The sequence below is a fragment of the Siniperca chuatsi genome, linkage group LG16 (assembly GCF_020085105.1).
Source record: "Siniperca chuatsi isolate FFG_IHB_CAS linkage group LG16, ASM2008510v1, whole genome shotgun sequence".
NCBI classification, from domain to species: Eukaryota; Metazoa; Chordata; class Actinopteri; order Centrarchiformes; family Sinipercidae; genus Siniperca; species Siniperca chuatsi.
The window spans coordinates 23,812,146-23,828,575 of record NC_058057.1 but is presented as its reverse complement, the minus strand read 5'-3'; the positions used below and the strand labels follow the sequence as shown (position 1 = coordinate 23,828,575).

Below are 16,430 nucleotides of genomic sequence, written 5' to 3'. Positions count from 1 at the left end.
AACAATCTCTAAATATACACAAAAGGCAGAACACTTACTGCAGACCTGGCAAATTCTGCACAATAATCTATCATGCACAAGGCAAAACGTTTTTTTATTCACACTGTGCACTAATTTCCTCCATGGTGTTTTTGGTAAAACCAATTGTTGTAATAGTAATTTTATGCAATTGAGTGCGTCTGAATTGATATATATATATATATATATATATATATATACACACACACACACTGTTACACACACTGACATATATAATATACTGTGCACATCATATATATCCTGTGTGCTGCTCTATCAGGTGAGTTAATTTGCCAATAACCAAATAAGTAGTAAAATACGAGATTTTTAAATAGAGTTTGGTATGAAGTTCTCTCTTGCATAAAGCATTGCCATGTCTCGAGAAACCTGGATTGCAACATTATGCACATTTAGTTTAGTTGTTTTAAATCTGCAGAGAGAATGTTCCGTTCTTCACTGCAAAAGATAAATGAGGAGGGGGAGGACGAGAGTTTCTTCAACTCCCAGCTGTCCGGAGGAAAGTGGGGAGTTGAGGAATACAATTTCATATACAAATACAACACATACACATGTGGGTTTGGCTGATATAGTATTTTTAAGGATACAAATCTGTTTTAACACGTAAAAAAAAAAAATTTGTTCCACAGAGAGAGACAACGGGCTTAAACAGTGAGAGTTTGTCAGGTTAAATATGATGCTACAGATGATATACTGCAACAGTTGCTTGACAAACTGGTTTTACTAATGCGTGTCAATACTGCTATTTTTAAACTCGCCAAACAATATTTTCAATGAGTTTTTGTTCCTTTATTGTGACCACTGTTTGAAATTCCAAAACATCAGATGTTGCCTACAATGTTTATTGCTAAGCCTCTCCCCAGTTACTCTTACTCTAAACCCAGAATATGGCGAATAACAACGATAAAATACTATTTATGCATATTTTTGCAGAATTTATTTCAAGTGTCACATTAGATTTAATTCACAATTAAAACATACAACCAGTGAAATATTGATCAATTCTACAACAAGTGAAAAGCAACGACTAGATGAAGTCAGATTTTTATTAAAAAGGTGATATCAATACCATAATGAAATAGCTTAACCTTACAGTGCACAAAATGTGTGTTTTTATCATCTGGGTCTCATGTGTGTACCTTAGTTTAAACATTAGCAGAACGGCCCTGAAAGCAAACAGTGACAAGTGACAAACCAGGAGGCCATCACACTGGAGGGTGCAGGACAAATCCACATTGGTCTACTATTATTCAAACAGCTGCTGGCAACTTCACTATGCACCCTCAACCAGAGCCTGTCAGTATATTAGGAGCCACAGCATATGAACCAACAAAGGCAAAGAGAATCACAATATGAAAAAAGACACTAAGGAATCTGGTCTGTCGAGAAATGAGTGAATAGAACAAAAACACTCTTTATCTGGCTTGCATGTGCGCAAGCATACACACATTTCAAATCACTTTTTATATTTAGCACATTCAAAAATAACACCAAAGAGAGCAGATGATCGAGAAACTTGTGACAAGAAAAATTACAATAATAAGACTGTCTGTCTTTGACACACACACACATCTATTAAAGCACTGTTACCTGGTCTCTCCTGCCCACCACAGAAAACCACATGTTGCAGCTGCTCGTCAGCGTTGTCCAGACCAGTTCACACTGGGACGTCCAGACTGGGACACACACTCAAACACAAATGCACACACCTCCTTTTATCCCAGAGAGCGCTTCAACCTGCTAACATGCACCGACAAGTCCAAAACCTCTAAATTACACCGGCAGGGAGTAATCCATTCAGCTGAACGTCTCCGTTTAAAATCACTATTTATAGTTGGATATGTGGGACAAAAAAGTCATGTGAATTCCTACGTGTGGCAAAAAGTAGTGGAAATTTAGTGCAGGTCATTTTCAAAAGTTGGAAGTTAGAAAAGAAAAACTCCTATAAAAATGAGTAGGGTAAATTTAAAAAGCTGAATACATTCCAGTATCTGTGGTTAAAAAGATGTAAATTCCTTAAATGTTCCCAAGTTCAGAAAAATTCCTCCGTTTGTTAAGAAACGGTGAATCCAGGCGGCGATCCAGAGGTGAAGTGTCGGCTGGGACACCGGCTGGTCAGACAGAGGTGGAGCGCTGCTGCAGCTCCACCAGGCAAATACCACACACACACACTCAGTTATATAACAGCTCAGCCCAGTTTACCGAGAATCCAAGCAGCTGTTTAACAAAATTCTCTCTACCTGCCTCTCCCACCCACACGCGCACACACACACATTTCTCTGCCTGTACTCCTGCTCATATGTCCACACAGCTTTGAAAATAAACAGAGCAAGGAGGTTTCCTCAGTACGTCCTTCCTTGCCTCTCTTCTCCACACACACACACACACACACACACACACACACACAGCCGCACAGGAAAGCTCTCGGCTTCAGCAGGAAACTCACTCTACTCTAAAGAAGAGAAAGAGTCCTCATGTTTCACCCAGAGAACAAATACTATTGGTCTTACCCTGCCTCACGCACTTTACCCATTTCATCATTAAAAAAAAAAAAAAAAAAAAAGTAGCAGCAAAGCACAAAAACAGGATGCAACATAACAAGACAGCGCATCAGCCTCACCTATGTGGCTGGTAACAAACCTTAGCTCAACCATCAGCTGAGCAACATTATGCAACTATTTTACCTTAAAATAACAGCTTCAAAATCATTTTGATGGTACACTGACTTGTAATAGGGAGAATGTCGCCTCTTTCATTCCCACTCTGCATCCCGAACGCCTGTTCTTGTATGATGTCACTTGGGTTAAGCAGGTACGACCTCCCACGAGAAGTGCGTAATGCTTTTCGGCACCGTGTCACACACAGCACCAACTATGGGTCTTTAGCTAGCTATAAGAAGATGCTAGCTCGGTATTCTCAGTACAGACATCATGGCAGAGGCGAAGAGACCAAAGAGGACGTTGACTAAGAAGAGAAAAAGAGAGAGTGACCGAGCAAGAGGCCGGACAAGAGTAAATCTCGGACTGGCTTTTAGTCGTTGGTGAGAGCTTCGCCAAAGGTGCGATTTGTATTTACGACAGTGGTGTAAAAGTGAATTGCACTCCAAAACTGTAGGGGAGCCAAGTCGCAAAAAAATACCAATTCTTGCATAATAGGGCTTCAACAACCAAATATATCTATTCATTGATACAGAGCAGAAGTGTTGCACATCAAGAAGGCAGAATAGACAAGTTTTACATGATAAGACACAATACAGTGAGGAACCCCATCTGAGGGGGAATTTGTTGATAGAGAGGCCTTAACACAGAATTACATAACCGTCTGGCTTTAAGTGCAGGGTTTGGCCCACAGGAAATTTGTTAGTCAAAGTGGACATCCAACTGTGCTGCATTTTTCTTTGCCATTTTAAAATAAAATCCAAGCAATATGGGACATTGTGGTGGCTCTGAGGTGCATACCACATACCTGCTCTGGGTTTGTTTCCAGCCTTGGACCTTTGTGATTCCACAAAGAATGCTAAAAAATGTAAAACACGAATGAAATCACATACCAGGTAGTCTGCATTGGCAGGTGTTGCTTTTATGAATGTCAGGGAAAATCCAGGGTAATTCTGATTAATTTATCTTTCATGATGCCATCAAACTGTTAAATGTTCAGGATGAGTCAGCTGATGATCAGTTATATCATATAACTAGTCATAAAAAATTGGAGGGTGATGATGGAGATGTTGTTCTAACCATTGATGACTGGGTTGGATGATGACAGCTGGATTTATTATTCTCTCAATTGATGGAAATTGGTTTTTGTAAGTTTGAGTGGTGGGTTGCAGCATTTGTTTTACATAATTTTATTATATGTTTAATGTATTTTGTAATGTTTTATGTATCTAATGTTTAAGTCTGTGTGTGTTCTATGTTTCACCTGGCTGCAAGACAAATGTCCCCACGATTAATCAATCGCCAGATATTTTAGCTTCAACTATTTTGATAAATAGAGTTGAAGCTCTACGTACAAGTCATTTTTTTATTGCAAAAATGCCAAACATTCACTGGTTCCAGCTTCTCAATTGTGAGGATGAGCTTTTTTTCTTTGTCTTTGATAGTAAACTGAATATATTTGTGTTTTACACTTACAAAAATTTGAGGAGGTCATTTTATAGACAAAACGATTAATTGAGAAGACAATTGGCAGATTATTTGATTAATTGTATATCATAATATCATTTTGATTATTAATGGCTGGAAAACAGTCATTTTTGTAGAAACTTAATGGTCTACATTTCTTCGGCTGGGGACATTAGTCATTCCCCTGTCTTCCCCATGTTAACTATTTTTTCTATTGAGAAATTAAAAACAAAATGTTGGACTGCAGAAAATTGAGTTTCCATTTCAGAGTTTACTAGTTTGATGTCTACAGTATGCCAATCTGTGTCCAGCAATATTGATTCTACCCAGCAGATGTCGCCACTGTGCACATCTGTCGTCTTTGTAGAGACCAATAATGATTTTTTTAAATTTTGGGGTGATTTCTCATTAACATTTTGTAACTCTTGCTTCAAACTGCACCTTCTTGAGAAAGAAGACATTTAAGAAACCCTCAGTTGGGCAGAGTAAAACTCTCCTATCCATCTCAATTCATTCAGGCCATGCAGTTAATCCAATCCAATATGGCATAACAAGTTTGTTCTTTACAGCAAAAATAGTTGGGTGTGTTTGGCAAGTTCGCAACTAACATGGGGGAAATGCATGTATCTTAATTCATTTTTCCTGATACCATAGCTGCCCTTTTGGTGAATCAGTGCATTTTGTTTAATATTGGAACACATAGGTGAGATGTACACTTTTCCCAGATTGTGTCAATACAACAGAGATGTGTGAACAAATAAACAACACAGACAGACAGTAATCCATAGTTCCACTCAAAGTAGCCCACCCTCCACACAACAGCAAACTAAATAGGCCGCGTTTTTGTCCAGGAGTCATCCAGAGCTTTCTTTGCAGTGTCAGTGTTTATACTCTGCACTGCTGTCAGACTCAACAATGAAAGCAGTCTATTTAAAATAGCAAACTTTTCTGTCAGCACTGTGTCGCTCAGCCTCACACACACACACACACACACACACACACACACACACACAAATCCAACGCACTCCGTCTTCGACAGCCAAGATAAAAACATCCAAGTTATTTTTGGATTTCCTGTCAAATTCATGCCAATCCTTCACAGTTCTGCTTTAGAAAATGTTTGAAAAATATATGACTTCTGCCTAGAAAAAATAAGACTTTCTTGAAAAGTTCAGATAAATCTCTGCTACAGTTTGGATTTAACTTTTTACACACACATACACACTTCCAGGTGGTATTTCCTACCTTGGCAGCCACGATGCTGAGGCCCATGCCTTTGTGCTTCTTCAGGGTTACTGTGACAACCTCTGGATCTTTCCTCATTGGCTGAAAAGAGAGATGGACAGGAAGGACAAACTGTGAGTGAGGATGAAACCTCTTAGATGTGTCTTTAACAGCCTCAAGGAAATTCAGCGAATGTCCTCTAGTGTGTTGCCTCTGTCTGCCTCTGAAACATTACGGAGGAAAATCAGACTGTGGAGTAAAAAGAGGGAGGGATGAGAAAAGGGAGGGAAGGAATGAAGGAGGGATAAAGGGGAAAGGGGAACACCACAGAGGAACCTGTGGTCGCTGGAATCAAGTCAAGAATGAAAACCACATCATGGCTACCCACACACACACACACACACACATATATATACACACCAGGGCTCAATTGAACAGGGCTGGGTGACTGGGTGGGGAGAAAGAGAGAAACAAAGAAAGAGAGAGAGCTACCAAGGTTTCCCACATCATGAAAAAATATTTTGATAAAAAGATACTCCAAAATAAATGCGCTTGTGTCAGACAGAGAAGTATGTGGGCATCTTTCTGTGAATTTGTGTGTGTACTTTTGTTAGCATCGTAGCTGAGTGTGTGTAGTTGTGTGTGCAGAGGGAGAGGGTTGATTATTCTGCAGGAACACCCAGAACCAAACAAAACAACGACGACAGCCGCATAACAACTACAATACCACTACTGCTACGACAACACTGCAGCTACACTAATGGACAAACAGACTACAACGAGACCGCACCTGTAGCACAGCTACAGCTACACTACAATGACATCCCAGCAATAACTATGACAACCAGAATATAAACTGTGTAACAAAGTAACAAAAACTGTCAAGTATTAAAAGTTGACACAAAATGCTAGACCATATTAGATAAGACAATCACTGTGGACCAAGTTCCCACTATTATCCATCAACAATCAGGAAGCACTCCTGAGATGGAGTTAAAAGGATAGGTTCACATTTTTCAAGTCTATCTTAAAACAACACCGACATAACCATATGAACATTGATTGGTTGATGTAACTATTCCTGCTGTCCGTACTGGCGCTCTCCCAACGCAAAGTGATGTTTTCACAATCCTCTTTCTGTGCAAATATGACTTCTATAGTTCAGCTGGAGGTAATGGAGATATGAGCTGGACAAGTCTCTCAAATCTAAGTTGGACAAATCAAGTGGGTATCTTCCGAAGTTGCAGTCTTTTTACCAATTACAGCAAACAATAACCCTTTCAATGTACATGTGGGCATGTCAGTATTGTCTTAAGATAGACTTTTAAAAAAAATGTAAACCTATCCTTTAAGCTTCTGTTAAAGCTTTCTACTTATGTAAGGCTTTTATTGTAAAGCAGGTGCAGCTTTATGCCTTCAGCCTTTCATGTTGCGTAAAAGTAGGTCTACATAAAGATTTGAACATTTGAAGACCTTTTTCTTCAGCAGGTCAGTTTTACTGCGGGGAGGAACTGTAAAAGAAGAGGCAGCCACCGTGAGCTGGTTAGATGGAAAAGTGGATGCAGCAGGCTCTTAGTCCAGTTGGTGTGAAGACCAAACCTCCGTCATGTCACCAAGGTTAAGTGGCACCTTTTAACTTTATTTTGCAGGTATCCCAACCACAATATGGTATATGAGGGGTGTGTTATGAAAATAAATAAAATACTACCAGCAAGTGGTCTCTCACTCAGTTTCAATAACCACCCAGCTTGAGGGATTGTTTAATATATATATATATATATATATATATATATATATGCAGAATTGAAATGGTAGTGTAATGGAAAATTTTAAGATATTTTAAGATATTTTTCTGTTGCTATGATGTGCATCCAAATGTGATAACTCGCATTCAGTATAAAAGGTGTTATTTTCTAGTTGTGCACTTCCTTTGAACTGCTGAACTTTTCACAACTCAGACTAAGACTCGCCTTGGGTTTCCTGTCTACCTGGCATCCTTTAGACTTAGTTACGTTTTTCTTATATGTCTTGACCTTTATATGATCTCAGGCATACAAACTGGTTTAGACTAATTTGTACAACTATGTAACTGCGACTCGCCCCCCCATACTGAATGCATACGCATTTAGTCAGAGTAAATGGTACTTCTCTGTACTCTCTGCAGACCTACCAAGCTCTGTATGATTGTCTGACCTTCTTTGCAAAGAATAAAACTTAGAAAGACACTTTGGTATTTCTTGGCGTATATTTCAGGTCTCACAAGTGAATTCTTTTAGTTTCCACAACAGTTGTTAACACAAATAACTGATGCGGTCCACTGTCCCATCAACACAGTGAGAAAGCTGCCACAGCGCTATCACTGACAATTGTGTTTATTGCTACGATCCTGGTGCTCCATAAACAGACACCTTCATGCTAAGCTTCTGCGCCGAGACAGTCTGCTCTTTGAAAACTGGCTTTCTGTCCACACAGCGTTAGCGTTTCTACCAATCTAGAAATGCTTTTCAAAAATGGTCTCCACAGAAGCTCATCTCTCACTGAAGTTTGAACAAGGAGGAGCAGGCAAAGAAAATATACATAACCTAAACTATTTATACCAGCAGGAAGCTGGTTACCTTGTGTCTGCATTGCTTGTATTTTAAGTAGTTAATAGTGCGATGATACTTTTCTAAATCTAACAATCTGCACAAACATGGTTGGGTGTTGTTTAGCTAGAAGCTAACTTTCCTTTTGAAACAAAGCATTTGTTGATGATAATTTCAATAAATAATGTTAATATTCTTAATGTTCTGCATCTAATATTGATCACATGTGAAATATGTAAGCACACTACATCATATCCACCGAGCTGAAGAGGATACAGAGCAGAACTGCGCTTGTGATGATGGCACAAGACTTCCATGAGCTACGTCTCGCCCCCTCCAGTCTGCCTGAACACACACCATTAATCTAAGTGTGTGTGTGTACGTGTGTGTGTTTGTGAGAGACGCCTGCGTTATGTCGAGGCTACAGTCATGAAATAGTAGAGCAAGGATAAACAGACCAATTACAGAGGAAGTGGCTGTGTGTGTGTGTAGATGAAAAGAGGTCTATCATTTACTGCTCCAGGCTCACTAACTAACTTCAGCAGTGTGATTGGTGTTGATTAAATTGTGTGTGTGTTTGGTGTGTCTCTCTGTGTGTCTGTGAAGGTTGTTATGAAAAGTAAATTGCCTCTCCTGCAGTAACTGTAATCACTGCCTCCCAACTGGGAGACCACACACACAAAATCTGGCCCCAAATCAAAGCAACTTCCAGGTTTAGACTTTTCTAAAAATAGTCAAACTATGTCAGTTGTGCCGTCATATTGTCTACAGCTCAGTTTCTGTTCAGGAATTTTACCTTTTTTAGTCTTAAAAAGGGTAAAATGAAAACATGGATCAGTTTCACCTGGAAATTGATCCATGTTTTCATTTTGTCATGACAACTGGAACTCCTGTACAATCTGCCCTAAACCCAGTAAATCCAATATAATTTACACCTGAATTATCCAGTACAGTGGAAAGATGAACTTAGCCAGAAAAGGTCGACAAAAGCAACTGAACAGATCTTATATAATCTTGATGCAGACCATTATGTTATGTCATCCATTTTAGCTACTACTGGCTACTTCAAATCAACCTCTTCAAATTCTAAATGAGTACCATTTATCTGTAACATATCAATCATTTGCTTGGTATCTTTGCTGATATTTCTTGTAGTTGTTTATTTTTTACTATATATGCCAACAATTCCTTGTTTAATATTTATGTTACCTTGTAAGTTCAAGTGTGTTGTATTCAAAATAACAGGCTGCGATGTGTTGCAGAGGCTCCTGTTTAGTCTTAGAAAGTGCTTCACTATCCTGATTTTATTTTAAAAGCTGGGAATAAAAGATATACTCCTAAATAAAATTAGATGCTATGTTGAAAATGTAGCCATAGTTTTTAGATTCTGAAAGATAGATTTTTAGAAATGTAAAATTTAGGGGAGAGCAGTGGCAATTTGTTTAATAGGACAGTTCTAATCATGTGATACGATGGAGAAGCTCCAGAACAGCTATAAATAGAACTTGTGGTGAGATTGATTTCTCAACTGCTGTTTCTGAGGTTAAGAACAAACTTTGAACCTCATATTTTAAGTCAACATGGATGAGAAGTCCTTAAAGTGCTCAGAGAAAACATAAACTTGAACATCTTCAATTCCATGTCAACTGAGCAAACTCCATCTGCAGAGGAAGGTCGTGATGTGATTAAAAGCTCCAGAACAGCTACTAAATGGACCTTGTTATATTGTTTATTCCTTATGAGTTTCCTTTCATTATTTTAAAGTTACAATGGTCTTTCAATGTATACATTCAAAGCATCCATCCCAAACACAGGAGAATGAACTATATTTAGATTTGGAATGTGAATATAAGATTATCTTGATTCCTCACCTGGAAATATTTTGCAGCAGTTTGAACTGAATGTCTGACAGACACTTACTGATTGAGCAAACTCCAATCAAAGGAAAGCCATCTCAGTGCAAAGCAGTGTCCTGAAGTCACTCTGCGGACACTTTTGTGGCTCCAAGAATTTGTGTCCTCGCCTTCGGCTGTCTTAGCTGTCAGATCTACTGTACACTTTATTCTCCACAGCTTCTATGAGTCAGCATTACTAGACTAAATCCTCTGTGGCACCAACTTTACCTGGGATGCCCCACTGCCTGTCCACACACACACACACACACACACACACACACACACACACACACACACACACACACACACACAGGTTTAGAGAGTGAGAGTGTGTCTGTGTGTTAATGTCCTACCATCTCAGGATTGTCAGCAGCAGAGAAGTGGCTGTCACAGTCAGCTCCTTCAAAGTGGACGGTCCAGGTACCGGGCGAACGGGGATGGGGTACTAACCGACAAAAACCTGGTAGAGGAAAACACACACACAGAGTCATTTTACAGTACATTTCCATTGAGCCAAGATGTAAATTCTGTGTGTAAAAACACACTGTTTGGACCAGAGTGAGCTATTCTCGTCCCCAGAAGTAACCATGGGGTAAACACAAACTTGTTATGTCAAAACAACTCTTCAAGTTCCTTTTTTTTATAAATAAAAGTGAATAAACAAATGTGAATAAACAAAATGCAGATGGAGACCAAGTTACACAAAAGCTTCAATCATGAAAACCTGATATATCAACTGTACTCGAGACGAGTTTTAAGACGTATAAAAATACTCTGCTATGAATAATAACTTGTGTCTGATGTGGTTTTTCAGTTCAGTTACCAAGTTAAAAATACGTAAATATTAATCTGCTCCTTCTCCCTCGCTAGTGTCAAACTGCACATGCATCATTCCGCACAGTAAAGGGCAAACATCCAAGTTACGCAACAATTAGGAAAACATATTTCTGAGAGGAGGAGGAGGAGGAGGGGGAATTCAAACCTCAAACATGAAATTGTTTTGCCCGATTATGAGTCCATCATCAAGCCAACTCCAAAAAACAATAAAAAACAGTGAATCATTGTTTTACTGAATGATATTAAGAGCAGAGATGTTAAGAGCAATAATATTGGTAAACTGTCAGATACTGCGGGTATATTAACTCTTTGATAACTAAATTGCATTGATTCATTCTCAACAGAATTTCTTTTTATTCCCAAATATTGGTCTAGGTCCTGGTGACTTTACCTCTCTGCAGCAGCGGCTCTAGGAAGTCCTGCAGGCCGTTGGGGAGGCTGCGCACCACATCGCAGGAGTAGCCGTCCTCAGGAAGGAGGAAGGGCAGCTGGAGGTCTGGATCCTCCTCCAGCTGAACCTCTCTCCCATCACTCCTCGCCAGCTCATCTGCTGTGTTTTCTGCCACTGCCACCACGTGGTCTATCAGCTCCTGTACACGAACACACACACACACACACACAACCAGAAGCAGTACACATATCAGACAACTCGAAAAGGCTCACAGGCTGCTTCGTTATACCCAAAGTAAAGGCTACATCTGTGTAAATCAGATTTGTTAATGACAGCTTACATTACATAAAGCTGACATTATCAAACAGATAGATTAAAACTATGTGTACATCATACTAGTTTAAGTTTAGAAATGATGCTACATAAGTTGAATTGTCTCTATTTTGAGTCTGGTTCTGTGCATTTGTCTTACAGGCGGGATGTAAGGCTCGTCCGGAGCACAGTGGTAGTTGGTCATGAGGGCATGGAGCTGCAGGGAGTTGAGCTTAAAGCAGGTGTTATGGATGTTCTGCACATCCTGCATGGAGTACTTGTCCATGGTCAGCAGGGTGGTGGCCTGGAGGACACACACAAATACACATTTCAATCAGCTACATATCTTGTATATTGTATACATCTTGTCTGTATATCTTCAGCCTTGTCTAGAACATTGTCTCTTGCAAATCCTTTACATTAAATAATTGCACTTTAGAGAGTACAAAATGTTATTGTATAGTTTGCCTTAAAATTGTGACATGTACATTTTTACATATCTTTATAATTTTATCTTGAATTTGTATCCTTCAATCCTTGTATCCTATTGTTAGCTTATATGCATTTCACTATACACATTGCTTGTAAATAAACCTTTGAATCCTTGAATCCACATATACCAATTTGAAAACAGCCTTCTAAATGTTCTTTAACATGAAAGTTATAGTTTGATTAAAGGTTGCTTATTGTAAGCAATAGGGTCCTACATGATGACATCATTATCTGCCAAAGTTCAAATGAGAGATTTCTGTACTTTTGACACAGACAGACTGTGTTGTTCTCACTGGTTTGAAAAGGCGAGGCTGTGTTGCATCCAGTTGTTTCCACGCACAACTTGAAATTTAACAATACAGTAATCAGAATCTCATGACAGCTGTTGAGTTGTTTGCTTATATTGCCAGGGAGACGCCCGCCACTCAAATCTGATAAAACAACACTCACGCAGTCCTGAAGAAGCGGATGAGCTGAGATTTTGAGGGTTAAACTCTAAACTCAGTGAGAAATTCAGTGCATACCATTTCCGACAACTTTTCAGGTGCTTTTAAAAGTGATAGTGTACGTGTTTTTGTCAAACACGTCCCACTGTATCTGTGTGTATACTTGGACAAAAGGTAGATGTGATGACCTGTATATTACGGGTGGCCTGTGTGGTCAACTTACTACCATCTTTATTTACTTCACTTAAATCACCGTTACTGTGGAATTCTTGCTCGTTACAAGTAAATTAAAGTTTATAGTGGGAGAGCCAGCTTGAACCTTACTACTACTACTACTACTACTACTACTACTACTACTACTACTACTACTGAGTGACAAAGACTACCGAAGAACTAAAGATCAAGGTGTTTTAAACAGCTAATAAAAAAGGGAAACACCGGCAGTTGTAGAAGTAATTCACTAACAGTACAAATAACAAAGCTTTAAACAAATGAAAACACTGATGAATAAAATGAAATCCACGAACCTCTCAGTCAGGCTGATGTTAACTGTGGTAAATATGCAACAATCTGCTCACTTTCCCTCCATCCTCTTACCTGTACAATTCGACTGAGGTGGCAGTCGGCGGCGAGCTCCAGACCCTGTTTCTCTGCCCAGGCCTCGATGTGGCTGAGCTGCTGCCGGAGGATGGCCCCCCAGTAGTGACAACACAGCCCCGACTCTGAGTCAGTCACCAGCTTGTTGAAGAGCCACATGTTGATAAAGTGGAAGAGCTGCGAGAAGAGCTGGATGGTCAGAGCGGCGTTGACCCGACACCGCCGCAGTAACGACATCGCCCCCGTCAGGGTGTGCAGGACGTCCTCTGCAAAGAGACAGAGCAAGAGACATACGAGGCTCATCTCACATCTCCTGTCCTATGGCATTCTTAATGCAAATAAGCTCATTTGCAAGAATTCTTGGTTTTTAATAGAGGTTTAGCCAGATATTACACATTTAGCCTTGACTGAAGGTAGGCACTGGAGTGCTGCTTCTCTAGAACAGTTTCTCACCATGAGGATTAGGACCCCCCAAGGCAAAATAGTATAGAACAAAAAACATATTTTTATGTTTTTATGTATCTTACCGCCAATCTTTACTTATTTTCCTTGTGAAATATTTAATTGTTTTTCCTCTTCAGACCCTTAAAAATTATACAAATGCAAAAATCTAAGAAAAAAAAAAAAATCACCCTGCTCAGAGATCATCAGACATGTACACCCTGATGAGGGGTCTCAAGTGGACGCTGCTTCATTTAAAGGGGTAAAAAACCAAAATGGCTAAGCTCTCGAACGTTACTTGGATACTGCATGTGTTTGTATATTACCAATCTTGGGTCTCTGTGGATTATGTTCCTCTGGGTCGTCCAGGAAGGCAGGCATGTAGTTGTTCAGATCAGCCTGGAGACAGTGGACCAGGTACCTGCACCCACACATTACAGCTTGTTAAAGACAACAGACTTCACCATCAAACAATAGAGAAGCTCCAATTTTCTGTCTTTTTAAAAAAAAAAAAAAAAACCCTCATCTTTACCTGAGGTACACCCCCATTTACGGTTGAAATGTTGTCATGTCCATGTAGAATGAAAGAAGAACAGGGAATAAGATTTCAATGTGAAGGTTTTTTCCCATTATTTTTTATAACACCTTTCGACTACAGATGGGCTGGAAACCAGCGTGGGTTCAAACTAGTTTTGAACATTGCAACTTATTCCAGTTGCAGAACTCATTCTCTGACTTCCACAGAGAATTGACCAAATTCCCTGACTTCCCTTGTCTGGAATACATCTCTAAAACTTTTGACACCAGCCCCACCCCACATATTCCCACACAAGCGCACACAGACTGACTTGAAAGCCATCTGAACCAGATGGGCGAGGATGTCCTGGGCGTCCAGCGTCATGCGATTCAGGTCTCGGTCCTGCTTGATGAAGTTGAGCAGCTCTGAGGCGTTGGCCATCCAGAAAGCCAGCGCTCCTGCAATGTTCTTCTGCTTCTGTAACGTACCAATCACAGCCACACACAAAGAAAAAAAAAACATACGGAGGAAGTTGTTAGAGCAGCAGGACGAAAGAGAGACTGAAGAGTTAAAAAGAAGGTAGGAGAGGGGTTTCTGTTTGAGTGGCAGCCAGAAGGAGCAGTTGTTACTTCAGGGATAGACTCGTGCCCCTCCCACCCCTCCCTCTAAGCAAACCCTGTGCCGAGAGGAAGAGTGGTCATCACTGTCACTTCAAAGAAGACGCTCAATGAAAGTGTCTTCATTTCTTGATCTCTTCATGTCTTCAACCCTCGAATGTACAGCAGATTTTCACTTTGATTTTATGAGAGACATTAGTGACCACTCCTTTTCCCTCGCGGACACAACTCCATTTACCAGGTCACCAGACACTAGCCTCCTCCACTAACTAGTTGGTTGTACTAGTTCTTTTTTCTTTTTGACAAAACTAAACAGTGTTTAGACTGTAGACTTAAAATATGGACCACATGTATGCAAGCAACAGGATCAACAAGTGACTAGAAGTCCATTAATTTCCAACAGATCAGAATGACATACAGGGTCAGATTTAAATGCTTTCTTGCTTCCCAGTTAGTGTGATTAATCTCACGAGGAAAGTGCAAAATGGTCAGCCAATGGAAGCCATTTAACATTGATCTTAAAATATCTGTATCTATTGTTACAATCAATACTAAGCTCTAAGGTAATTTTATTTAAGTATATTTCTGATCTGCTTAATTTATTGATATGATATGAATGATATTTTGACTGTGAGATTCTGACTCCTGAATTTTACGTGACGCCATCAGCTGATGGTTTTGCCAGAGAAGATTCCTCACTCTGTTGGAGTTGTTGAAACTACAAAAACAGTTGTGATTGTAAGGTGGTGTTACAGAGGTATGTGGGAGTGGGAGCAGTGACTTCCTGGACAGATGAAACAAACGAAATACAGCGATAATTCGTGATCTTCAGATGAATACTAAAAACTCCTAGTCTGGCTCTGCCCAAAGGTTGAAAAAAATCAGTCTGCTACAGTTATTGATCATCTCATCTAAGTCTTGACAAGAAAGCGAATAAGCATATTTCCCAAAATGTTGAATTAATAGCCTATCAAAATGCAACATTTCAAAAGGGCAACATTAAAGCAATTAAAAACATGTTGTAGCCTTTTGTAACTCTGTAGCTGCATATCACTGCATAAATATTATCAGAGCCTCTTGCAGGGCAAAGTAATCCATCAACCAAGTAGCCTGCAGAGTGAACAAGCAGCAACATGCCAAACCAGGAAAATAATATCAGAGAATAATTAATGACATAATTATCTCTAATGGCCAACATTGAGTGGATATCAGACTTTTAATAACGCTCGGTATCTGCTCCATATGTCAGTCTACAGTGTAAAGGACAGTTTTCTGGTCGTGAGATCAACAGGGAGGACAGAGCTCAGTGTGTGAGGAGCTGATTGGTTAATGTCCCCGCCACTCAGAGAGGGAGGACTGTGCGAAGCTCGCACCCCTGCACTCATCTATCCCCGCCTTGAAAAATGTAACACAAATTAAACAAAACAAAGAAAAAAAAAAACCCTTCATTCAGAACAGCCAGAGAATGAGAGATGGAGCCAAGTGCATCCAAAATGAAACATGACAATAAAACGTTTAGGAAACATTTAAAACACAGACGGATGGCTGAACATATTATATGGACTTCCAAACAGACAAATGAAGCAGAGGAGGTCGGAGGGACGCGACTTGTCTCTCATCCACACTGTTGAGTAGGAGAAGCAAGATGTGATGTCACACAAAATGGATGCCAGAATTCAAGATGGCGCAATGACGGAAAAGAGTGGTTGCTTTGGTTTAGCTCTGTTTTTGTTTTGTTTTTTTAGTACCAGGCAGGTCCAGGAAGCTGAATGGAATTAGTTGGGTTGATGTTGCTGTTGTTGCTTAGTTTTCCAGCTGTGGGAGGACGCATTATTATGGCTTTATTTTACATTTCTGTTAGAATGGAGAAAAAGAAGCAGCAGCAACAATGAAGGGCTGGTCAAAAAAGCAGACAG

The 16,430-nt window shown here is 39.8% G+C and overlaps 1 protein-coding gene across 20 annotated transcripts in view; it reads right to left on the bottom strand.

Annotated features, from left to right (window-relative positions):
• The window catches only part of afdna (afadin, adherens junction formation factor a), a 105,923-nt gene that overhangs the window by 36,634 nt on the left and 52,859 nt on the right, over window positions 1-16,430 (bottom strand). For all 20 annotated transcript variants that reach the window (XM_044168952.1, XM_044168957.1, XM_044168951.1 and 17 more), the window contains 7 exons: window positions 14,229-14,374; window positions 13,707-13,801; window positions 12,940-13,205; window positions 11,565-11,708; window positions 11,093-11,291; window positions 10,218-10,324; window positions 5,406-5,486 (listed from right to left, as the gene is read on the bottom strand). In XM_044168952.1, coding sequence (XP_044024887.1) covers window positions 5,406-5,486; window positions 10,218-10,324; window positions 11,093-11,291; window positions 11,565-11,708; window positions 12,940-13,205; window positions 13,707-13,801; window positions 14,229-14,374 — 1,038 coding nt within the window. The remainder of the gene's footprint in view (window positions 1-5,405; window positions 5,487-10,217; window positions 10,325-11,092; window positions 11,292-11,564; window positions 11,709-12,939; window positions 13,206-13,706; window positions 13,802-14,228; window positions 14,375-16,430) is intronic.